General features: G+C 36.8%; 1 protein-coding gene across 1 annotated transcript; it reads right to left on the bottom strand.

Moving 5' to 3' along the window:
- Positions 1–6,976: 6,976 nt before the first annotated feature.
- LOC137962146 (probable magnesium transporter NIPA2) lies at positions 6,977–24,605 on the bottom strand. The gene is made up of 8 exons (XM_068808876.1): positions 24,247–24,605; positions 23,765–23,821; positions 9,824–9,914; positions 9,568–9,728; positions 8,854–8,981; positions 8,631–8,768; positions 7,943–8,035; positions 6,977–7,270 (listed from the first exon to the last, which is right to left on the bottom strand). The coding sequence occupies exons 1-6, from the start codon at positions 24,371–24,373 to the stop codon at positions 8,688–8,690; spliced, it is 645 nt and encodes a 214-aa protein (XP_068664977.1). The 5' UTR covers positions 24,374–24,605; the 3' UTR covers positions 6,977–7,270; positions 7,943–8,035; positions 8,631–8,687.
- Between the last annotated feature and the right edge of the window lie 652 nt (positions 24,606–25,257).

Raw genomic sequence — 25,257 nt, 5'->3', positions numbered from 1 at the left:
GGCATGGTGGGCTTGGTCATACCTTCTAACATATGTCTGTGCCAATATACCTACAGTGGTTTCTCAATAGAAACATCATGTGTAGTTTGAATAAGTCATCAATTGGAACAGGAATAATAGGCCAGGGAACTAAGGGAATAGGAGGGATAGACGTAGACTTAGAGGGCTCAAAAAATGGGACAGCCTCAAAGAAAGTAACATCTGCAAATAAAAATATTTTTTCTCGTAGATAGATAGAAACATTTGTACCCTTTTGTATTCGAGAATATCCCAAAAAGACATTTAATAGCCCAAGGAAATAATTTATCTCTACATGGTACGAAAGTATGAGCAAAACAAACGATACCAAATACATTTGTCAAATAGGAAAAAGAGGTGAAGTGGGTAATACAGTCTGAATAGGAATTTTACCATCAAGAACTGAAGATGGCATTCTATTTATTTAAAAACATGCAACAAGTACTACATCTCCCCAATATGCTTTAGGGACGTTCATATGAATCATCATAGTTCGAACCACCTCAAGTAAGTGATGATTCTTGAGTTCAACAACTCCATTTTGTTGTGGAGTGAACATGCAAAAAGTCTAATGAATAATCCCTTCAAATTGACAAATTGAGTTAAACTTCCGATTTATAAATTCAAGAGCATTGTATGTACGCAAGATATTGATGGATGTTGCAAAATGATTCTTTATTTCATTATATAAAAGGTTAAATGGATCAAATGCTTCATATTTTTTCTCAAAGGAGATAAATCCCAAGTACATCTACTAAAATCATCAATGAATGAAATAAAATACGTATGACTAAACTGATTAGTCACATGACAAGGACCCCAAACATTTGAGTGAACAAGCTCAAATAATTTACTTGTCTAATGAGATGAAAGTAGAAAAGAACTCCAGTGATGTTTGCTCAGTTGATACAACTTGCACTAAAAGGTAATGCTGGAAGGAAATTCTGGAACTACTTGAATCAGCTTTGCAGATGATGGATGACCTAGTCTAAAATGCCACTATAAAGGTGAATCAGTAATGTGTAGTGCGTGTAGGGTATTATCTGGTATGTGGCGATCCAAACAATATAGTCCCCTTCTCTCACAAGTGGAACCAATTGTCTTCCTCATCGTGAAATCCTGAAAAACACAATAAGTAGGATAGAAAGTTGAAGAGAAATTCATAGACTTAGCAAATTGACTGACATACAACAAATTTAAAGGGAATTTAGGAATCAACAATGCAGACTAATGTGAGAGAAAAGTAGGAGTAACACTTCCCACTCCTTATACGGGTGAAATCGATCCATCAGCAAGATTGACATGCTTAATAAGGAGGGGCTCCTTTAAGTCAGAAAATAAGGAAGACTTACCTAACATATGTTTAAGAGCTCCAAAATCTAGTACCCAAAATTGGAATGACACATTGTTAATGCAGACATACCTATGGGAGGAGAAGTATGAGCCAAGGATGAAGATAAAGAAGGAATGAAAATTTGTGCCATACGTTGAACAATATGTTGTTGTTGATGAATTAATTGTTGTAATTCATTTGTGGTACCAGGTGGGACATGTGTTATAACATCATGTATAGGTGTAGTACCCTCATGTATAGTACAATTTGCCCATGCAAGCTTGCCAAACTTTATCAAGCATTTGTCTAAATAATGATTAGTGCATCCACAACGAACACACTTTCTCACAGATTTGGCATCCCTCGACCTCGTCCCCAGCCTGAACTATCTCTACCTCTGCCTATGCCTATCCCTATGCTTCCCCAGATGACTCAAAGGAATTGGAGGTTGCAGTTGATGTATTAAGAGCAGTGGCTTCACCCACTTTTGCATCTTTTCCTGCTTTGGGTACAATTGTCTTTTCAACTCTCATTACCCTATAAAGGTAGTAGGGAGGTTAGGCACTTCATCAGAGGCAAGGACCTATGCCTTTATGCTATCAAATTCAACACCCAAATCATCAAGAAATTTTGCCACTAGGAGCTAATTTTGTTGTTTTATGAGTTCTCATTCATCCATAGTAAATGGATGATAAACATTGATTTCCTACCAAATACCCATAAACGAATTGTAATATTTTGTCATTGTCCTATTGCCTCTCTTCAAGCCAAAGAAGTTTGTATATAACTTATAAACCTTGGAAAGATTATTTTCTTGAGCATATAAGTCTTCTAGAGTAACCACGTGGCTTTAGCAGTCTCAAAATTTATAACCTGATTCCGAAGAGAATAGTCTATGTCGTTGACAATCCAAGTCATAACTTGGTTGTCCTCTGCTTCCCAATCATCATTGGGAGGGATAGGAGAGTCATCCCTAATAAACATCATTTTCTTTCTGTCCTTTAAATACATCCAAACAAATTTGGTCCAATTGAGACAATTGTCACCATTCGATTTTTCGGATGTAATGGTAATCATATCTTTCCCATCAGAACTAGAAGTTTCTTTAGATGGAGTATATACCTCACCAGAATCAACCATAATGTGAATATATAAACACAAATCAAATCAAATAAACCTTCCAAACAAGTCAATATGATCAGTCAAAGTGGGCCCACCACTCAAAATTAGGGTTTTGGGTTGTTACTATGATGTGCATAGATCAAAATACCAGAATCCCAGTTTAAACATCAAATTTCAGGTCAAATAGATAAAAAACCATTAAATATGGCTGATGTCAACATGGACAGAGGATGACATCAGCACGGATAAGTAGGGAGTTAGCGCACATTCCTTGATCAACTTAAAGGACCAATAACCCTAGGGTTATGGAAGAGAGAAAAATAGAAAATATTAGATTCTTACCAATCAGTAACCAGAAAACCTAAAAAAGATCCTTCTTTTATGTAAATGTTGGCTTCCAAGGATGAAAAAGTCTGACAAAGAGTTCCCAAATGTGATCTACTGCTTTGATACCATGGGAAAAGTAAGGAGAGAGAAAGTGGAGAAGAAGAGCTCTGAAAGAGAGAGAGTGGTGTTAGGGATCATGCACGATCCCCAACCTATTTATTAGAGGTTTGAACAAAACTGCAAATATGACTCTCACTTAAGTGAAACCTTAATCTCCTTATATCTCCCATTCTACATGTCCTATATACATGCAAAATTGGACCATATACATAATTCAACATGAGGAACAAGATTACATCAAGATATATGAATAAGGATAAAGTAAAATAACCAGAATGCCTTTATACTTGTTTTCCAATAAATATTTATTTATGTCCTTTGATGAACAAGTTGAAAGAGTTGTGGTCAGAAGGTGTATAGGCTTTCGATACACATACGAGAGAGGTGCTTAAAATGCATGTTGCACTTCTTTGGGCCATAAAAGATTTTCTGACTTAGGGATCACTTTCAGGTTGGAGTACCAAGGAAAAGTTGTCATGTCCAACGTGTATGAGTCAAATAGACTCTATGCAATTGAAACATGGGAAAAAGGAATGTTACAAGGGTCTTCAACACTTTTTACTCATGGATAATAGGAGATGAAAGGATAGAACGTCGACACCCCCTCCCCCCCCCACTACAATCCCCTGGCTCAGTTAACTAGATTTGAGAGGCAATCACTAGAACTCGCCCTACACTTTATGGAAAAACTCGAGAAAATAGGAAGAGGAAACGATTTGTTGGTGAATTGAATTGGAATAAGAAGAATATATTTTTTAGTTGAATTATTGGTTGAAGTTGAGGTTGAGATTGAGACATAATTTAGATGGCATGCATATTGAAAAAAACATTTTTGACATTCTTTTAGGTACAATTTTGAACATAAGTGGTAAAAATAAAGACTAAGTGAATGTTAGACTTGACTTTGAAGATATGGAAATTAAAAGGGAATTACATTTAAGAAGAGAGTGATTCGGTTTATATACCTCATGCATCTTACACAATGTCTCAATAAGAGAAATGACAATTTTGTACATGGCAATATAACATTAAGTTCCCAAGTTGTTTCAAATATATCACATTATGTCAAGATGGATCCCCCAAATGTATTTGGCTTAAAGAGTCATGATTATCACATAATAATGTAATGTTTGTTAGCGGTAGGGTTACTTGGTTATCTTTCAAATAGTATAACTACATCAATCATTGAGATGGGACTATTCTTCAAAGATTTGTGTTCAAAAACACTTAGAGTTGATGGATTGAAAAATTAAAAAGAGACATCGTGGTAATCTTATGTAATTTGGAGAAAAAAATGCAGCCATCATTTTTTATATAATTGTCCATCTAGCAGTTCATATACTCCAAGAAGTACAATTGTGTGGTTTGGTACAATATTGACAGATGTACCCGATTAAGAGATTCCTACATAAGTTAAAAATATTTCTACGAAATAGAGCTTATCTGGAAGGTTCATTTAGAAGAAACTTATATTGACAATGAAGCTTTGATATTTTGCTCACTATACATGGATGTTGTTGAAACAAAATTTAACCAGATGAATCAAAATTATGATAGAGATGTCGATCGCCAGAAGGACAAGCTCTAAGTTTTTGCACCCATTGCTCATGAACTGAGTAGGAAAACATAAAAGATCTTTGACGTGAAGTTGTATGGCAAAATGTTGTGGGTTATACTTAATATTTGTGATGAGATTGAATAACACATTTTGTAAACACTTGTTGAGTCCATATTTTGGGTTTAATTGTTGAACATGATTTTAAGTCGTTTAGTATTTTTATTAAATAGTTATCCCAAAGAAGTTTTGCAAACGAAGACTACAACTAACCTAGACCAACAACAATGAAGAAGAGTTTATTGTTTAGTTTAAACAAAAGGGTTATGTTAATAAACTATATGAGCTCAAGATTGTTGAGCTTATTAATTAATTCTGATATCATCTAATTTATTACATTAAAAACTCTAGTATCTTGTGGCCAACATGAAATGAACATTGATATCTACCATCTTGGAATGAGTACCATATCAGGTAACAGCTACTCATCGTGTGTTATAAATGGCAAAATAGCAACTTTAGGTAAACCATAGGACTCAAAATACCAGTGTAGTCGTAAAAGGGTACTACGAAGATAATCATCTTGATTATTATGGGGTTGTAACTGATATAATTGAATTATGGTACTTAAACAATAATTTTGTTTATGTACTCAAGTGCAAGTGGTTTCACATAAGGGATAGTAGACATGGTATTAAGACAGATAAATGGTTTACCAATGTTAATATCTTACGGACCTTGTGCAATGACCACCCTTTTGTATTAATGTTTTAAACCAAACAAGTGTATTATATGGAAGAACCAAAAAATGGTAGTTCGTGGCGTATTGTTCAAAATGTAGTTGTGAGAAATGTATTTGAATTCTCAAGACCTGATGAAATGACTGCTTACCAACATGAATTATCAAATACTAGACTCAATGTTGATCAAATGGACGATGATGTTAGCGCATTGACAAGACTAGGTGTTCCTCCAGATCATATCAGTGGCTGAGGAGTGGCTGAGGATGAATATAATGAGGATATAAATAAAGAAGATGAAGTTGAGGTAGAGGACAAGTACGATGAAGAACAAGATATAGCTAAAGAAGAAAAATAAGAGGTTGACAGAGAGGGGGGAGAAAGCGATGAAGATATATAATGTTGTTATTTGATGATAAATCTGAATATTTATTTTATGGGTCTATAATGCTAGTTTTTGTAAAATTATTAATTACAAACAACAATAGTGTTATTCCATTTTTAGAAATAACATTATTGATATTATAAACAAACTCCATATGCATATTCATCAGTCATGCTTCCTCGTCCAACTAGGCTACCACTGATCTCATGCCATGCGTCATCCTAGGAGATAGTTTCTTCCGAGTCACCATCCTAAGATGCATAATAGTAGGTTATTGGGAGGGATGATCGTGTCCCAAAGACGCAGTATAATAGTCAACTAATTATTATCCTTGCTTTTTGTTAAATTATATTTAACCTACATTAATTTATTTTTTGTGTCTAAAGATACAACCACATCATCTCGATCCACATCAGCTCCATCTGCATCCTCATAGATGTGGCGATTACAAGGCATGAACAAGGGCTCCAGTGTTGTTGAGCTAATGAGAGACCTCCTTAGGAGGATCCTAGGAGTTTCGAGATTCGCATCAAAGACATTGGGTCTTCATAGTCGAATTTTCACTTATTGGGTGGACCATGTACTGAGGACTTGAAGGTGAAGGTGGAAAAGTTTAACTCATACACCAAACATGAGGTAGCTTGTGTTTATCCTTATATTGAGATAAACCAAATTATTAGTTTACTTTGATAATATTGTGTGTTATAGGAGAATTTTGATATTGACTTGAATAGTAATATGGCAACACGAACCATCATTCAAGCTATATTGGGTGTTACATTTCAACAACACCAAATTGCTATGCATGTCTAGTATAAAGAGTGTGGAGGTTACCCCCAAGGCACTATCTACTCCTTATACAGAGTTTCCCTTAAGGTAACTATGCATGAATGTGTTCGAAGGGAGAGGTTCCCAAGTGATTAAATTATTAAAAATTGTGTTTTAAAATATCAATTATTTTTTATTTTACTCACATCTAATTTACACTTGTAGAAACATCCCAAATAAATATTAAAATATTAGGAAATAAAATGCCTAACATACTACTAGGCCGAAGTCTTTTATGCATATTCAAAAGGAGATGGTATGTATTTAACTAGGAAAATAATCTTTATTTTTATTGATGCCCAATTCTTGGAGAATCCAGCTTAACATAAATTTTAAATTTTCATTTTAATCATCTTTGCATCTCCCAAAAAGTTGAAGTGAGAGTAAATTAAGCTCACTTGGAATTTTAGTTGATTTTTGTGACTCTTTGTAACCCTTACAGGGCTCGAGTCACACTATAAGTCCTGTTTTTCCATCTTAAAATGTCATGTAGATATGGTGCCCACCGAGGAAATCAAAAGTATTATATCAGATTAATACATCCCAGGTGTTACTGTATGCTTTTGCATATGCTATTTCACTCTTTCATGCCATTCAACCATACTCGTCTTTAGAACAGGATCAGGAGTGCAAAGAATGGGGTAAGTATGATACAGTCAGATCAACTTCACAGAATAGAAAAACTAAGATGGAGTGTGTGAATTTCTCAACATGGTTTGTTCTGGTGTAGAATCAGTAGAGCCCATATCCTTTGTCCTGTGAAGAAGAAATGTTCCTGAAAGAATGGTCACAAATCCACAGAGTTCTGTAGCAATCTGCAACGCGTTTTGTGAGTCCCAGTCCTAAATTGGAAACATACTTGTCAGCCAGAACATGAATAATAAAAAATGATGAAGAACATATATTTAAGACAAGTATGATGCTAGTGTCCTAGCATAAGATTGGAAATGAGATTTTTAAGTTTGTCAATTGTGGGATGTGTTTTTTTATCCTCCAAGCCAAATGCCTCACCAGAATCTGTTTTCATGAATAGAAAGAGAACTTGCTAATCTCAGAAAACTTCAAAGACAGTTTTATGCGACAGAATATGATCACAGTAAATTTATGAGATGTCTACTGATTATGGTGTTGCAATGAACTGCATGAACTTCAAAGAGAATATTATGTAGCATACTTTCAAGGTGGCTCTGTTACAATCAATGTATCAGGGACGAACTTTACACAAGTAACTAACTTTCTGATAGTAAAAACTTATACTAAATACTAATTGAGAGGAAAACTTAATTTCCTGTGCAGTTGGTTTTGCTATTAAATACAAACAGTTTTTGTGTCAATTCACACCAGAAACTTGGACCACTGGCTGATCTTAAATATGATTATAATGGCAAGGCAAGGGAGAGCAGTGAATAGCAGCCAAGTAATATGTGTAGCGGCATCAAGAGTTTGACATCGATTACGACTATGTTCTGAGCCAATTATAAACTCTATTTAGAAATTTAAGAGCATTTAATTACCTTAAACATGATCATACTGGCAGCAATGGTAAGGGAAGTGAACATAACATAGTATACAGGGGATATAACAGTTGTATTAAAGATATCCAGTGCCTGCAAAAGCAAACATTCCTGTTTGTCATATAACCGTCAGAATGAGAAAGAAAAAGAATAATCAGTTTAGAATGACAATGGTCTGCCTACTTTAACAACTCAAACTATGTGGCTAAAATGATGTAATGAATGTACATATGCTTCCTTTAAGAGATTTCCATATATCACTATCACCTCAACAAAATTCTACTAATGCAACTTGATTGAGTGAATTAAGCGGCACTCCATCAGGGTGGCCAAATGTCTATCCCATCATGTTTACTATCATTGGCTGCATCTACATAAATGCATTGAAAATAGGTAACTATGCAGAAATGTTGTAAGAGTAAGTTGTGATTAGTAAAGAGGTTCATACTTGATGATGATAACACATGGTACAAAACGTCAGGACGAAGATGCACACAAGAGAGATGCAACAGTTGTAAGCTGAAACTAATCTAAGTAATTCGACTATCATGGGTTATATGCCTAAGAAGCCTCTCCATGGTGAACAAATAAGGAGTTCAAAGAATGCAGACACGTAGGTGGATGACATAATCAACTTTATTGCTCTCCACAAAAAAGAAAAAGAAAATATATATAAATAACAGATTACCTTGTTCAAATAATTCAGTTGTATTAGACAAAAGAGGATTACTGCAAAAGTAAAAAATCAAGTCTGGACATAAACAAATTGATTTGATCCTTCAAACGTTAGCTTTAAAGCAATCCCCACGGCTTTGACACACATAACCTAGAGACATTTGGAAAAACAGTTGAATAGTGAACATTGAAGGTAATCATTGAAACTACAGAATTTAGAAATGATAAAAACATACTGTGAGAGAACCCAAAAGCGAACAGATTCCAATATAAACCATCATGTGTGAATCACCATAGCGTGGAGCAAACAGGAAGATAAGGACAAGAACCATAACCAAAATAAGAGCAGTGTAAATGATAAACCCTGTGATGCCCAAAATAATTTTCAGTTAGTTTCAATAGTTTCAGAATTCAAAATAAAGTAGACAAATTTATTTGCAACAACTAACAACTGCAAATTTTCTAAGAAACATTTTCAACTTCCTTATTTGTTCAGTAAATGTGGAAAAAATGAATTTCAGCTACTAATGACTACTAATGTACTAAGAAACATTTTGAACTTCTAGATATTTTGAGTAAATATTGAATGTTCCACATCTTCAAGGAACTCTTTTGAATTGACAAATCCATTTATACCCAGAAGAATTCAAATTCAATATGATGACTAGTGAAGGGCTCAAAACTTTTGAGCCATACTTCAGAGCTCAAGTAGTTGAATTGAGGCAGACATTCAGTGAATCAAACAGACATTTTTATCTGAACTTTCATGTCAAATCCTGGAAACAAAGATCCAGAACTTTCAGTCTATCCCTGATTTTGCCGTCCACAGAACTTTTTTATAGCATTTTTGCCAGAAATATTGAGAGAATTCTGGGTGCAATGAAAGATCCAAGTTTGTAAGTATAAGTCTTTGGAAACAAGTACTGCAAGCAGAATTTAGATATACATACCTGGTTCAGTGGCAAGAAACCACACTTCTTTAACTGATTCAATTGATTTCTCCTGCGGAGCATGTAGAACAAGACTAATTGACCCCACTACACAAAGAATGCATCCAAGCACACCAAAAATGTGTAGCTGCTCTTTCAAAATAAAATGAGCTAACACTGCACTGCATTCAATAACGTTTTAGGCAAAAAGGGTTTAGGAAAAAGTGGAATTGTAAGTTCGAAAACATAAAAATTAAAATATGATCCCTTGTCCCACCTAACTATTATACTCAGAGCTCCCAATGGAGTGACAAGAATTGCAGGAGCAAAGGCATATGCGGCAAAATTAGCTATTTCACCAACAATCACTGAAAGACAAAAAAACAACATTAGTAGTAGTAATAATAATTAAAAAAAGAAGGACAACAAGAAGCAAATGATCAGAAATCAAACAAATTTGTGCTGAGGAACAAGGTTTGGCTCTAGAGACTTCTAAATGTCACATAAATTCTATGCTGCAGAACAATTAAACTTGAAAGAAGAAGTTTGTTATCACATAGGCTATTTGGTGTTAACCACACAAACAAATAAAGAGAACTTGCATACCAGCCCCTTAATTCTAGTAACAGAATTTCAATATAACAATTTTAAATACACTAACATTCCCTTAATTGCGGAAGTAATTTTGAGCATATCGGTGATCTTGCCTTTTCCAGGAAGCAGTTTATGAGCTTAATTGCTTCAGTTGAAGAAATTGATTTTTCAGCCACTTCTTCAGTTGGCCAGAGGTGTTTCCTGCTCAGCACAACTACATGAAAAGACTGAAGGAGAAAAAAGAATCTTCTTTTTCTTCATTTAATTTTTGTATTGTTTTTTTTTTTCAAAGGCGAAAGTGAGTTCTCATCTCTTTTTAAAATTCAGGCTAAGCAATATTATATAAATTAAAAGTTGTTAAAATAAATAATGGTACGTTTCTACACGAGTAGGGCTGCAATATTATAGAAAAAACTGCAAATTGAGAATTAAATGGTAAGAGACAACCAGTTCATCAAGACATATAACAAACTCAAAGAGCAACCTCTTGCAACCATGCAAAGGACGTCAACTTCCATGCAAAGTGTCAAGAGATTTCTGAAGATGATTTTATTTCCCGATTATCTTCATACAGAGAGAACTTAGGGAACATATAGTCCCGTAAGTGATAATCACAAATTTACAATAATGCCCCTATTCCTATTTTAATATATATATGTTAAAGCATTACCTAAAAACATACACCAACCCGTTGTAGATCGACGTGTATATGGACACCCAGCCCAATCAGCATCACTATAAGTAACAAGTTGAATGGATGAGTCAGTAAGAAAGAATAACCCACGAGTAGGAGAACCTCGAAGATAGCGGATGATGCGTCGAACTGCAGCAATATGGAGATGCCGAGGAGAGGACATAAACTGACTGACCTGATGAACTCCATATGAGATATCGGAGCGGGTAGTGGTAAGGTAGATGAGACTCCCAACCAGGCGCCAATAGAGAGTAGGGTCATCTAGAAGGTCCCCTTCATCTTGCTTGTATTTGACATTGACCTCCATAGGAGTATCAACCGAAGCAGTGTCCTTCAAACCAGCCAAGGTAATAATATCTTGAATATACTTATGCTGGTTTAAGAAAATACCATTGGCCCAATGATGTACTTCCAGTCCTAAGAAGTAGGTGAACTGGCCAAGATCTTTCATATGAAAAGTGGCATGCAACAACTATTGACCCTTAGTAATCAAACCACAGTCAGTGCCAGTAATTATAATATCATCCACATAACCAAGAGAAGGACTATACCCGATGTAAACTTGTGGAAGAAGAGAGAAGAATCATATTGACTTTGTGTAAACCTAAAGGTAAGAAGCGTACTACAAAACTTCTCAAACCAAGCCCGGGGAGCTTGCTTGAGTCCATATAGAGAACGCCTTAGCTTACAGACATCATGAGGAGAAGAAGTAGTCATACCACAGGGAAGCTTCATGTAGATCTCTTCTTGAAGGTCACCGTGAAGAAAGGTGTTCTTCACATCCATCTGATGCAGTTGCCACAACTGGGAAGTAGCAATAGCTAAGATAGTTCGAACCGTGGTCATTTGGGCAATAGGAGAAAATTTATCTTCATAATCTATCCCATATTCCTAATTGTTGCCCAGAGCTACTAAGCAAGCTTTGTACCGATCCAAAGAGCCATCACAGCGAAGTTTTAAAGAGAAAACCCATTTACTCCCAAGAGGCTTAATTGTAGGAGGGCAAGGAACAATATCCCAAGTGTGATTTTCCTCAAGAGCTCGAAGTTCTGTTTGCATTGCATTCTGCAAACACTCATGTTCCATGGCTTGTTTGTAACAAGTGGGAATGGAAATCGAGGATAAGGTAGCCATAGGAGAGACAGTGGAGGAGAAACCATACCAATGAGGAGGCCGAGAAGGGCGAGTAGACCGGCAAAGAGCGGTGGAAGCCAGAGCAAGAGTAGGAGCAAGCGCCAGGACAAGATCGTGAGGGGGCACAGAGGAAGTGGAACCAGACTCATGTCTACTACGTCTTCCATACACAAAACCAGGTTTGAACCTTTCCACAATTGTTGGAGAATCATCAAAGCTAGGCAGAAGAGATAAAAATGCAGATGGCAATTCAACATGAGATGGAAAGAAATATTGATTTTCAAATAAAACCACATTTCGAGAAACAAGTATACGACGAGCATGTGGATCATACCAAACATAACCCTTTTGAGGTATAGCATAACCAAGAAAACCACACTTAACTGATTGGGTTGTAAGTTTATATCGTTCATGAGCAGGGAGAAGCACAAAACAAACACAACCAAATGTCTGAAGATCAGAATATGAAGGAGAATGGCCAAACAACTTAAAGAAGGGAGAAGCATGATGTAATGTAGGAGAAAGTAAGCGAATGAAAGCACTTCACACCAAAAATTGAAAAGGAATAGATGATTCAAGTAAAAGGGTTCTGACTACATCAAGAAGGTGACAATTTTTCCGCTCAGCAACACCATTTTGTTGCGGTGTCGAAGGACGAGCGCTGAGAGAAGAAAGTCCTGAAACTCAGTAGACATGTATTCGCAGCTAGAATCAAAGCGCAAGACATTGATGCTAGCAGAGAATTGAGTGTCTAGAAGCACAAGAAAATGCTTAAATACTAAAAAAAACTTCGGCCTTAGCCCGTAGAAAGTAAACCCAAGTAAACCGACTACAGTCATCAATAAAGGTGACAAAGTTCTTGTAATGCGCATGAGAAACAACAGGCGTAGTCCCCCAAACATCAATATGCATAATATCGTAATATTGTAAGGCAAGAGATGCATGATGAGGAAAAGGTAGAACTTTACTTTTGCCAAGTTTGCATGATGGACATTCAAAAGAAAGATCAAGAGAAGAACATGCTTTATGTCCCAACACACCAGAATTAAATAATTTTCGAAGTACATCAGAGTTTGGGTGGCCTAGACGTTTATGCCACATCTTAGGTCCAGGACCAACAACATTACATGCAAAGGAAAGGAAAGAAAAACTAGGACTAATGGTGGAAGGAAAAACATAAAGAGGAAAGAGTGGTTCCACTTTAGGCCCCTTCGCGATCATCATCCATGACACTTGATCCTGCACAACACAACCAGATCGAGAGAAATGGACATTACAATTATTATCAACCAATTGACCAATAGAAATATGATTTGTGTAGAGGTCAGGAGACACAAAAACACCAGTTAATCAAGAAGAAAGATCACCAACAGCACTGATAGGCAGAGAACTGCCATCAACGGTGTTAATTTTCTGATTTCCATCATAACTTTTGACATTGGAAAGAGAAACAACAGTATTGATCATATGGTTAGAAGCTCTGGAGTCAAAATACCATGGTTTGGAAGAAACTTTATAATGACCTGAGAGCCCAAAAGCAGAGAAAGCAGAAATGATCATTTGTTGTACCATCTCAGAAGTGAGTATGTTCGGGTTTGCTGAGGTTGTAGGGGCAGCAGGAATAGGAACAACCGGCGAGGCATCAGGCAATGTAGTAAAACTAGAGGCAACAGCGGAGGCATGATAAGCAGTACCCTGCTTCCTTTCAAGTCGAATGGGGCAGGCAGAGATGATATGACCCTGTTTCTTGCAGTAGTTACAGAACTTCCTAGGGCAATCCCGAGCAATATGACCAAAAGCTTTACAACTAAAGCACTGAACAGCACGCATGTCTCTTCCCTTATTCCTCTCCTGTGCTACATAAGCCACAGTAACAAGGGCACTAACATTAGCCCGATGTTCCATGCTAGCCTGAGTTACTATACATTGCTCCTCACGAAGAAGTTCACTGAAACAAGCATCTAGAGATGGTAGAGGATGACGATTCATCAGATTAGACCGTGCAATTTCAAAATTGGAACGGAGCTTCATCAAGAATTGATCTCTCTTGCTAGTTTCATGCACTGCTTGAATAGCAGAGAGGGCTGCAACGGGAACATTAGAATAAAAAATGTCTACATAGTCAGCCCAAAGGTTTTGAAAACCAGAAAAATATTCCTCAACGGAGAGACTTCCTTGTGTGAAATTAGCCATCTTATACTCCAATTGAAAATGTCGAGCCGTGTTGTCTTGATGGTAATCCTTGGCGAGGTAACTCCACATGTCAGCCGCATTTCTATAAGGTCTTAGATTGAGAACAAAGTGAGGCTCAACGGAGCCAAGGATCCAGCTTATGACCCTAGCATCCTTGACTGTCCACTTGGACAAAGCCTCGGCCTGTCGAGGTGCGAGATCACTCCCATCTATATGACCCTATAACTCTTTTCCCATAACGAATAAACGAAACTGAAATTCCTAGGCAGTGTAATTTTTACCCGTGAAACGAATATAGAACGAGTCTAACCGATCAAATAACATGATAAAATCCAAATGGCACCTCTCTGGACAGAAACCCCCAAATGTCAAAACAGAAAACCAGAGTCTTCAAAGAGAAGAAAAATAAACAAGCCAGGCACCGTAATCGTCAATTCGAATGGGCACAAATCGGAACCCGAGGACTCAATTTCCGCGTACAGTGTTCTCCGTTCTTCCGAGCGGAGGACCAACTGTAACTTATTGAACTCCAAACACGCCGAAAATCAAGCTCAAATAACGACGCAATAAGGGCAAAACCCAACTTGATTGATCAAATGAACCAACTAGTCCGTCGCTACGACACCAAATTCGACTTCCTATTCTCCAATCTGAAAACTTTTGAATGACGAAGCCTCCCTTCAATCCAGAGACCAGAACAGGTCCAGGAAGCTATTCAAAGCCAGAGCTTTGTCGTCGTTGGACGGCCACAGTGATGAAAACGTGCGCCACTCTGCGGCTCTACCTGCTTGGACGACAACTACAGCGTTCGTGAGTTCTCCGTGGAAGGACTGGAAGTAAAATCAACAGCAAAACGAATCTCCGAAATCCAGTAAATCATGCACAACAACAAAACGAAACCAAAAAAAAAAATTATCCGAGAGAGGAACCTCAGAAATCCAAGATAAATCCCAGATGGCGCCACAAGACCCTCCGAAATCCACTGCAAATTGAGAACCGAGAACCTAGATCCAAGATACGACGACCAGAGAAAGAGGGAAAGATAACTCACCTATGAGAGCACAGTGCCGAATCGAGACCGCCAAGGGCGCCGAACAAGCTCGGAAAAAAAAATTCAGGGCGCGGAACGAAGCTTTGATACCATGTCAAGAGATTTCTGAAGATGATTTTATTTCCCGACTATCTTCGTACAGAGAGAACTTAGGGAACATATAGTCCCGTAAGTGATAATCACAAATTTATAATAATGCCCCTATTCCTATTTTACATATATTTATGTAAACACAAAGAAGGACGTCAACTTCCATGCAAGTCAAGGCCCCACGTCAACCACCTCTCATGCAAGAAGAAAAATCTAGAAAGCCACCTACAAACACTCACTCATGGGACCAACAACAAGGATTCTCAATCTAAAAAAATCCTCATATCAATAAGAGAATACATCCTACATCACAACCAAGATCAACTCCTAAAATCTCTCACTCAAAGACAATCAATCAAGATACTAAAATTGAGGATCAAAGAGAGGAATGATATTTCAAATTTTAAAATGTTTCCATACCTTTCTAGAGTTCAAGAGGAAAGACAACCTAGACATTTCAAATTGTTTCCATTTCATGAAGAGCCAAAGATCAATGAATCCATTACAAATTGTATTCAAAGAATGATTGCAAATTTTGATCATGGTATTAGAGCTCCCAGTTTGATCCAAGGCGAATTTGATTCACTCAAGCTAAAGAGAAGAGTTCCAAACTCATCTCTCTCACAAGTCTCTCTTGCTCATCATCATCCTCCTTCGGCCTTTGCTCTCTCTCTAGCACCATTGTTGATTTCTAGGGACAACACATAAACATAAGAGATCTCAAGGAGAAAAGAGAAGAACTCTAGCTCCTGGGAGAGAGTAGAGAAGAAACAAAGGGAGAGAAGGAAGAGGAAAAGAAAGACGGGTGTATGGACGAATTTGAGCCAAGAGGAAGAGGCTTGAATGTTCTGCCCCATGCCTTGAGGTTGTATTTATAGTTGTGAGAAGTTGTTTACAATGACTATAATGCCCTTAGGGCTACATACTTCAAAAGAAAAAACACATGAGTGGACATAAACCAACTTGCACAATTACAATTCTATGTCATCTCTATGGAACTTCTCCTTATTTACTAGTTATAGCACCCCCTACACATGTGAGTGTCTTTTAACACTCCCCTTCAAGTTGGAGTTTGTAACTTCACTTGACAAATAATCTTGGTCAAGAAACTTGTCAGCTTGAAAATAAATTCTAATCTTGAGTGGCTTAAAAAAGAAATTTTGATTGGCATACTTTGGTTCATCTTGTTATTGTTCACCTATTGCTTGGAGTCTTCATCTTGTCTCTCCCTTACTTGGATATTCTAGTCACATAAAATTTGATTACTACAATACGTGGAATTCTTCATTATTGATTACCTCTTTCTTGTACTTTTTCTTTTGCTTCTTGCCCACCCCCCAAGTTAGGAATCTCTTTGTTCTTTACTAAGAGACCTAGCTTGCACAACAACATAATGGTGAGAGAAGAAAAATCACTCCTAGCAAAGCTCCATATACAAGTAAAAAACGGTCATAATCTGAAACAAATTCCGTTCAATTTCAAGGTTGAAAAACAGCCTAACTTTAGGGTACAACAAAGAGATTACTCACTTTTTAAGGGTAGATCAAACAAAAAATACCTCTTGGGTGAATAATAAAAAGACTTGACTCAAGCTGGATGTTGGGGCACAATCCTATATGTTTAGGTAGTGGGTCTATAGGCATTGCTCTGAAGTAATTTTAACAAACATAAATTGAAGAAAGTACTTTGAGGAATTAAGGTTTGAATAAAAAGATAGCAGCTATCATACTTCCAACGGAATGAGGTGCACAATGCAGCTCTTCATACTTCCAAGATAGCAGCTCTCATACTTCCCTCTATATGTCGAAGGCAATTCAAAAGTTGTCATCAACTGGTGTAAGAAGACATGCAAACCTTCTTGGCAGCACTAGGATCTTTTTGAGGATATATGTAATTTAATTTCTCAATTACAGTGTATTTGGAATTATATTCCTAGATCCGCTAATCACTTAGTTCATAGACAGGCTAAACTAGGGATTTTTCTCCAACATCTTGTTGTGAAGGAAGGTTTTGTATGGTAAGGTATGTATATTTTCTCTCAGTAATACATTTACATTTTTTTCTCAAAAAAAAACAAGTAAGAAGGAAGCGTTTTTAGACCAATAGATGGATATAAAGTGACCAGGTTTGACTAAAGAGGGAAGTAAAAAAATAACTCTATGAACATGATACTTGAGGAAACTTTAAAAATCTCCAATAAAAAAGTTTTAAGATAGAACATAATAATAGAAATTTTCTAAAATAGAATTCTCACATAAAACAATTACTTTTTAACACAACTTGACCAATATGGAAAGAAAATATTCAAGAGATAAATTCTGCATTAAAGGAGGTTTAGGAATCTAATATTTGGAATTTAGAATGAGGAAACAAGACTTTCTAATTCAAAATTTTTAGAAATTGTCAAAAAGGAAACTAAACTTATATAGGGAAAGACTTCTTTTAAGGAAACTAATGTTAAATGAGATCAAAGAGAAAAAACATTTAACGAAAGAAAGATACTCATGTTGGTAAGATCTTGACTAAAGTTTGAAGAAAAAAAAAAGGAAATTCAACTAACATTAGCAAACTCAAAAGGTAAAGCAAAAAATTTGGCTTAAATTTGGATTTTTGCATGCAACAGAATATCAACATGACCTGTGATTCTTTCAATGTGGATAGCTTTCTCTAGAAAGATCAGATTGAGAAACGGTTTATTGGGATAGAAACTAGACTCACATAGCTTTATTTTGAGATACAATTATCAATATAAATTCTTAGTCATGTTGGTACAAACTGTTCCTAAAGTTGAGGTTTTTTGCTGCTACACGAAACTTTTTTACTACTACCTTTGTTACTTCAAATGTCGATTTTTCTTTCTAGAAAACTCTGATCGCAACAATCCTTTTTTTTTATTTTGAAACTAGACTCAAAGATTTTTCCAACAGTATATTATCTGCTATATGAAAATTATGGTAAGAGAGTGCTAAATTCAATGAAAAATATGAATAGTGAAAGAAGACTAAAGGAAAAAACGAGAAACTCCTCTTTTTTCTTTTTCTTTTTCTTTTTCTTTCTTCTTCTTCTTCTTCTTCTTCTTCTTCTTCCTCCCTTTCTTCTCCATCTTCTTCTCCTTTTCCATGTAAAATCTTTGTTTGTTCTAGTACTATGTTGATTTCTAAGGACAACACATAAACACAAGAGATCTCAAGGGAAGGAGAGAAAAGAGGAACTTTATCTCTTTGGAGAGAGGAGAGAAGAAACCAAGGGAGAGAAGGAAGAGGAAAAGAGAGAGAGGTGTAAAGACAAATTTGAGCCAAGAGGAAGAGGCTTGAATGCTTTACCCATGTCTTGAGGTTGTACATATAGTTGTGAGAAGGTGTTTACAAAGATTACAATGACTAAAATGCCCTTAGGGCTACATGCTTCAAAAGTAAAAAGACATAAGAGGACAAACATCAACTTGAATAATTAGAATTTTATGCCATCTCTATGGAACTTCTACTTATTTACTAGCTATGCCACCCCTACATATGTGGGTGTCTTTTAACAACCATGAATGCCAACATCACTTCAACACAATCTCTTCACCACCGATGTCTATCACCTCTATCACGGCACTCATCTTGGTCAACCTCTTATCCAACAACTATATCTTATGGAGAAGTCAATGGATTCCAGTGATAAGATTTAAACACCTAATGGGATCCATTGACAATTCATCAATGACAACATCAAGTCATCCATTATAAATTCTTCCTTTGAAGAATGAGACCTCAGAGACCAACTTCTCATCAACGGGCTCAACGCTACAATGGCAGAAAATGCACTTTGTCATGCGGTTAGACTAAGAACATCAAGGGTCTATGGCAAAGGCCTTAGCTTATCTTTGCAACTTAATCCACAGTTCTAGAAGTGCACCTTCGCCAACACTACAATTTGTGAAATAAACATAGGATCAAGCACTCAATGACTACATCACCAAATTCAAGGGGATATGGCACGTTGTAGCAGCCATCCAAAGCATCTAGAAGAAGACAAAGCATTTTTGGCTTCTACATGGATTGAATGCCCATCTATGAATCATTTGTCACAGCAAGGCTTGCACGACCTCCCCTTCTACCGTGTGAAGAAATTCTTCCAATGCTCTAAAGTCGTGATCAAAGGATCAGTCAAACACTAGGGCACTCATTCACAACCATAATCACCAACAAAACACCAGTGAAAATCACCATGTAATAAGAACAACATTCATTCATTCAACCAGCCCTTAGGTAAGACCTCTAAATGATTGAACTTCCCCTTCCATGACTTAAACACCCCATGTGAATCATTTGTCACCGCGATGCTTGCACAGCCTCCCCTTCCACCGTATGAAGAAATTCTTCCAATGTTCTAAAGTCATGACCTGAGGATTTGTCAAACATTAGGGGCATTCATTCACAACCATAGTCACCAAAAAAACACCAGTCACGAATCACCATGTAACTAGAATAACGGTCGTTCATTCAACCAGCCCTTAGGTAAGACCTCAAAATGCAATGAACTTCAATTAAATGACACAAATTGTGCCCACCACAGCACCTCCATTTGGTCAAAAAAAAAAATAATATCCACCTTCAAATCCAATGCCACTCATTGCCAAATTTGTCACAAGCCAAATCATATAGCTGAAATCATAACAGACTTGAAATTTCACCCTACTTGGTTTCATGTGAAGGACAATCAAAGTGGAGTAATTTGAGCCGATGGGACCATGTCTAATTGTCTCTATCTTTTTGCTTAAGATGAAAATGCATTTGCAACCTCAAAGGAGTCTTTATCTATGCTTGGCCACTCATCATCTTCAGCCATCTCTACTTTATTACGTCATAAGTTACTTCCAAAGTTTTGTTCATCGTTTTAGATAAATGTGGTAGTTGTCATATGCCAAAGCAAACAAGGCTTCCTTTTGATTGGATTGATAATAAGGCTTCTAAGACACTAGAAATAATCCATTTTGATTTATGAGGCGGGCTCCTTTGATTTCTAAATCTGGTTTTCCTTATTATATTATCTTTGTGACGATTTGTCTAGATATATCCACTTAAATTAAAAAATGAATCTTTTAGTAGTCTGTTAAGTTTTGGAATATGGTGGAAACTCAATTTTCTTACTGATAAAAGTGTTTCAGTAGGATTGTAGCAATGAGTATAAGAATTCTTTATTTAAAAATAATTTAGTACAATATGGTATACTTCATTATTTTTCTTGTCCATATACTCCAGAGCAACATGGAATCGTGGAAATAAATCATAGACATATAATTGAATCCAGATTAGCCATTTTATCTGAAAGAAATGTATCTACAATTTTTTGGTTTGAGGCATTCACTCCTGCCGGTTATTTAACAACTCTCCCCTCTGAGACCTTACAAGGTAAAAACCCCTTTTTTCTATATTGTATAGTTCCTCTCCTATTTACTTACATATATATACTTTTGGTACTTTATTCTTTCCTTGTTTATGCCCTTAGAACAAAAATAAATTTGAATCCCGTTCTCTTCCTTGTGTTTTTCTCGGTTTTCATGATGAATATAAAGGATACAATGTTATTGCCATCTCTTAATAAGTTTTACTACCCAGCATGTATATCTTGACGAGTCATGTCTCTCATACACTACTAAAAGATTTAAAATATCTCCACCCTCAACACTTGGAATTTTCATACGAAATCTTTTGAGAACCAAAACTCACTACCCACACCCATTCCCTAGTCCTTCTATAAATCATAACATTTATATTCCTAACCCTTCTCCCCTTCATCCTTCACAAAAAATTCCTACCAAAAACAATGACCTTCCTTTATCAGATCCACCCTCTTCTCCAACAAACACACAATGTTTAGGTCGTCTAGAAATAGTTCTTCTTATTTATCCACCTTCCCCTTCCCCTTCCCCACTACACCTCAACCTCCACCCCTTAACAATCATCCAATGATGACTCAAGCAAAGAGTATAGCTCATGCCTCTACTCTCCAAGCTCAAGTACACATGCCTCTACTCTCCAAGCTCAAGTACACATGCCTCTAAGTCACATTCCTACAAATTAGCCCTTACACTTCCTTTTTTTTTTTTTTTTGATAAAGATGTATTGTATTAACAAACAGAAATTTACAAAGAAAGAGGGAGCAAATCCCTAACAACAAGATGTTGAAGGGAAGCTCCCTGCTTTGCAAGCACATCTGCTGCCGAATTTGTAGATCTCGGAATGTGAGACCAAATACAAGAAAATAATGAGGTAATCTCTAAAATCTCCTGGAAGATATCCCAATGCCTTCATGGAGGAAAAGAAGTGCCTCGGCACCAACCAATGACTACCTTAGAGTCCCCTTCAATGTGGATTGGGCCACTGCATTTATCTTTGAACACCCGGAGCCCATTGAGAAGAGCATATCTTATGCGGGTCCATTAGGTATCTCCTTACACTTCCTCATTGACATTCAACGATGCAAGAAGAGTACAATGCTCTTCTAGAAAACAATAGAAGGGGACTTCTTCCTAAACAATCTCACCTGCACATTGCTGTCTCTTGGTAAATATTTCAAACAAAGCGGATGGAACCATTCATAAGTTCAAAACTTGTATGGTTGCTCAAGGTCACCATCAACTTCTTGGAACTAATTGTGACCGAACATTTAGTCTTGTGGTTCAATCTCAAACAATTAAAGTTATTCTTACTCTAGCCTCACAAACTGGTCATTACATCAATTTGATGTTAACAATGCCTTTCTCTGTGGTTCTCTTCAAGAAGAAGGATACATGCGTCAACCCTAGGGTTTTGAAGACCATAACTTTCCAAAGCATGTTTGTCAATTAAAAAAAGCATTTTACAGTCTTAAACAAGCCCCTCAAGCTAGTAATGCTCAATTTAGTTAATTTTTAATTCATTTCAGTCTTTAACCAAGCAAAGTGGATCCCTCCTTATTTTGTTATCATTCTTCTTCTAGTCAGTTTTATTTATTTCCCTATGTTGACGATATTGTTCTTATTGGAAATAATCCATCCCACAATTACAATTTTTGGAAAAGCATTGCATGATACTTTTTTTCCATTAAAAGTCTAGGACCCTTAGATGCATTTTTAGGAATATAAGTTCATGGAACTACCAAGGGTATATTTGCCACTCAAATCCAATATTTAAAAGACATTTTACGTACAGCTGAAATGAAGTCATACACATGTTTCCACTCCAATTGCACCAAACACAAAAATTGATTTCCAAAGCCCCTCTTATTCCGATAACACAAATTATTGTACTCTTGTAGGAGCACTTCAATATTTAACTGTTACAAGATCAGATATTTCTTACTCCATTAATTTAGTTGCTCAATACACATACTCTCCTACCGATTTTCATTTCACGTTAGTAAAATGAATTCTTAGATATCCAAAGGACACAGACATTGACCTCATTTTTTCAAAACCAACCTCACTCCACCTATATGCGTTTTCTGATGGAGATTGGGGTGGTTGTCGCTTAACGAGACTCTCTATAACCGGCTATGCCATTTTTTTAGAAACTAATCTTCTCTCATGGTCTGCAAAAAAACACAACCCATTATGTCTCTACAACCGAAGCTGAGTATAGGGCAATAGCTTCAACTTATGCTGAAATTACATAGCTTCAATTCCTTCTTAAACACTTACAAATTTACTCCTCTCATCCTCCCACTCTATTATGTGATAATTCAAGTGCTATATATTTTTCTCACAATCCTGTTTTCCACTCTTGCAATAAACACAAAGGAATTCATTACCATTTTGACCGAAAAAACATTACAATAGTATGTCTTCTAGTCCACCACATTTCCACACAAATCAGTTAGCAGATATATTTACTAAGCCACTACCTCAGAGTCGGCTCAGACTCATAAGCAACAAGCTGAATGTTCATTCAACCTCCTAGTTCAACTTCAGTGAGGATGTGAAGATGTATAACAAACTCAATGAGCAATCTCTCACTCCCATGCAGAGACCGTCCACTTCCAAGTGAATAGGGACGTCCACATGCATGCAAGACAAGGTCCCACGTCAACCAACTCTCATGCAAGAAGAAAAATCTGGAAAGCACCTAAAAGCACTCACTGACCTACAACAAGGATTCTCAATCTCACAAGATCCTAATATCAAGGAGAGAATATATCCTACATCACAACCCAGTTCTACTTCTACAATCTCTCACTCAAAGACAATCAATCAATATTCTACAGCTGAGGATCAAAGATTGGAAGGATAATTCAAATTTCAAAATGTTTCCATATCTCTCTAGAACTCAAGAGAAAAGACAACCTTAACGTTTCAGATTGTTTTCATTTCACAGAAAAACAAAAGCTATTTACAAAGTTTATGTATTAATCAACTAATCAATCAAACCATTAGCAATTCTATTCAAAGAATGATTGCAAATTTCGAATGATTTACACACAGTTCTGAAGTAACTTACTGGTGATCATTCCCACCCACCATAACGGCTCATACAAGTAAGAAAAGCCCCCCGCTCCTGGAAATACATCAAAAAAGAAATTTAGCCAAATAATTGAAAAAGGAGATGAAACGTCCTGCTCAATCCGAAGATTTTCAAAATTAAACAATGAAATCCATTAAAAAATAATGGATAACTGTAGTTTAATCAGTTTTCCAAATACCGTACGTGTACGGTCAGTAATGTGTTCTAATCACGAAGATGAACTTTCAAGCTCAACCTCAAATCGTTTGACAATATATACACATAAGGTTCTTACAGAGGAAAAGAAAATGACGTCCTGAAGAAACAAAAGTCATGTTTTTGATGTGTCTTCCCTTGTCAGACGAAGAGGCACCAACCCAGAAGCTAAAAGATCCGAAAACTAACTCTTCGGGTTCTTGCAAATGAGAAACAAAGAGAATAAAAACAAAACGAGGGAAAAAAGAAAGAAAAACACCAACCAGCTCTGACGCCATACGCCCCAGCTCTCTTCAGTCCTTTTTTCTTTACAATAAAACTCGACCCAATGAAGATACTAGAAGAAAGGGCCAGAGCAAGCCCACGTACATTATCGTTCAATATCAACATTGCCGATATTAAAAAGAATAAAAAACAAAAACAGAGCTCGGAATGAGCCAGAAAAAGAAACAAAGGTTCAAATTGCGGCCGCTCAGAAGAATTTAAAACCTTCACGAAACCCACCACCGTCAGATGATGGTGAGGATGGCTGGTAATGACAAATGGTGATCGGCGTCGAGCTCATCGGAGCTACAGCACAGGGGGAAGAGGGAGGATGGCAGAATCAAGGCAGGGGAAGGAAGATAGAACAACGGTAACTCCATTACGTCGAATCCGAAACGCTTACCACAACTTTTTTTAATGAATGTGAGCTGCTGCGGCTCCAAATTCCCCGTTCTTTTCCGGTTATAAAGGAGACGCGACAGCAAGTCCGCGGGTTTGGAACTCCGGTGTTCTCACTCGTAAGTACCCTCAAACCCCCGCCGAGTTCAAACCTCCATACCCCTCGGCCCGCTTGGCCCGTTTTCCCCGAAGGAGGCAACTCAAATCGATGCTCTCGCGAGCTACATTTCGCCATCCTTTCACGTAACAGGCCAATTAGATGTGTACCGACTATCAATTAAATAGAGAATAGACCCGGTTCTCCATACCAATCCGTTCTGGTCCAAGGGTTTACTGGACCATACAATCAATCAAATCCGGTCTCGTTAAACCAAACTTGGAGTCTGAAATTGTAAATTGATTAATTTGATTCAGGTTTATCAAATTACCAATTTTCCCAAAGTAATCGTGACAGTTCCTTCTTTTTTGGTAAATCCCATTAAAAGTGATCAAGACCGGATTTTGTCAAATTTGAATGTGTTCCACCTTATCTTAAGAGGGTCTGAATTCAACTCTAACTCGTTATCTTTTTTTATTTTTAATTAATTGTATAATAAATTATCTTTAGTATG

Source organism: Aristolochia californica, unplaced genomic scaffold (assembly GCF_029961685.1).
Source record: "Aristolochia californica isolate CCGP_79_NKW_82.1479 unplaced genomic scaffold, dmAriCali1.0.hap1 SCAF_4, whole genome shotgun sequence".
Lineage (NCBI taxonomy): Eukaryota > Viridiplantae > Streptophyta > Magnoliopsida > Piperales > Aristolochiaceae > Aristolochia > Aristolochia californica.
The sequence above is the reverse complement of the archived record's forward strand: the minus strand, read 5'-3'. Positions and strand labels throughout refer to the sequence as shown.

Bases quoted from the DNA above. Each gene is read 5' to 3' on its own strand.
- LOC137962146 (XM_068808876.1), bottom strand. From the start codon at position 24,373: ATGTTGATATTGAACGATAATGTACGTGGGCTTGCTCTGGCCCTTTCT. The intron at 23,822-24,246 runs GTTGGTGTTTTT...ATGTATTTCCAG, and splicing joins GGCGTATGGCGTCAGAGCTG to GAGCGGGGGGCTTTTCTTAC. The intron at 8,769-8,853 runs GTATGTTTTTAT...AAATGTCTCTAG, and splicing joins CGCTTTTGGGTTCTCTCACA to GTTATGTGTGTCAAAGCCGT.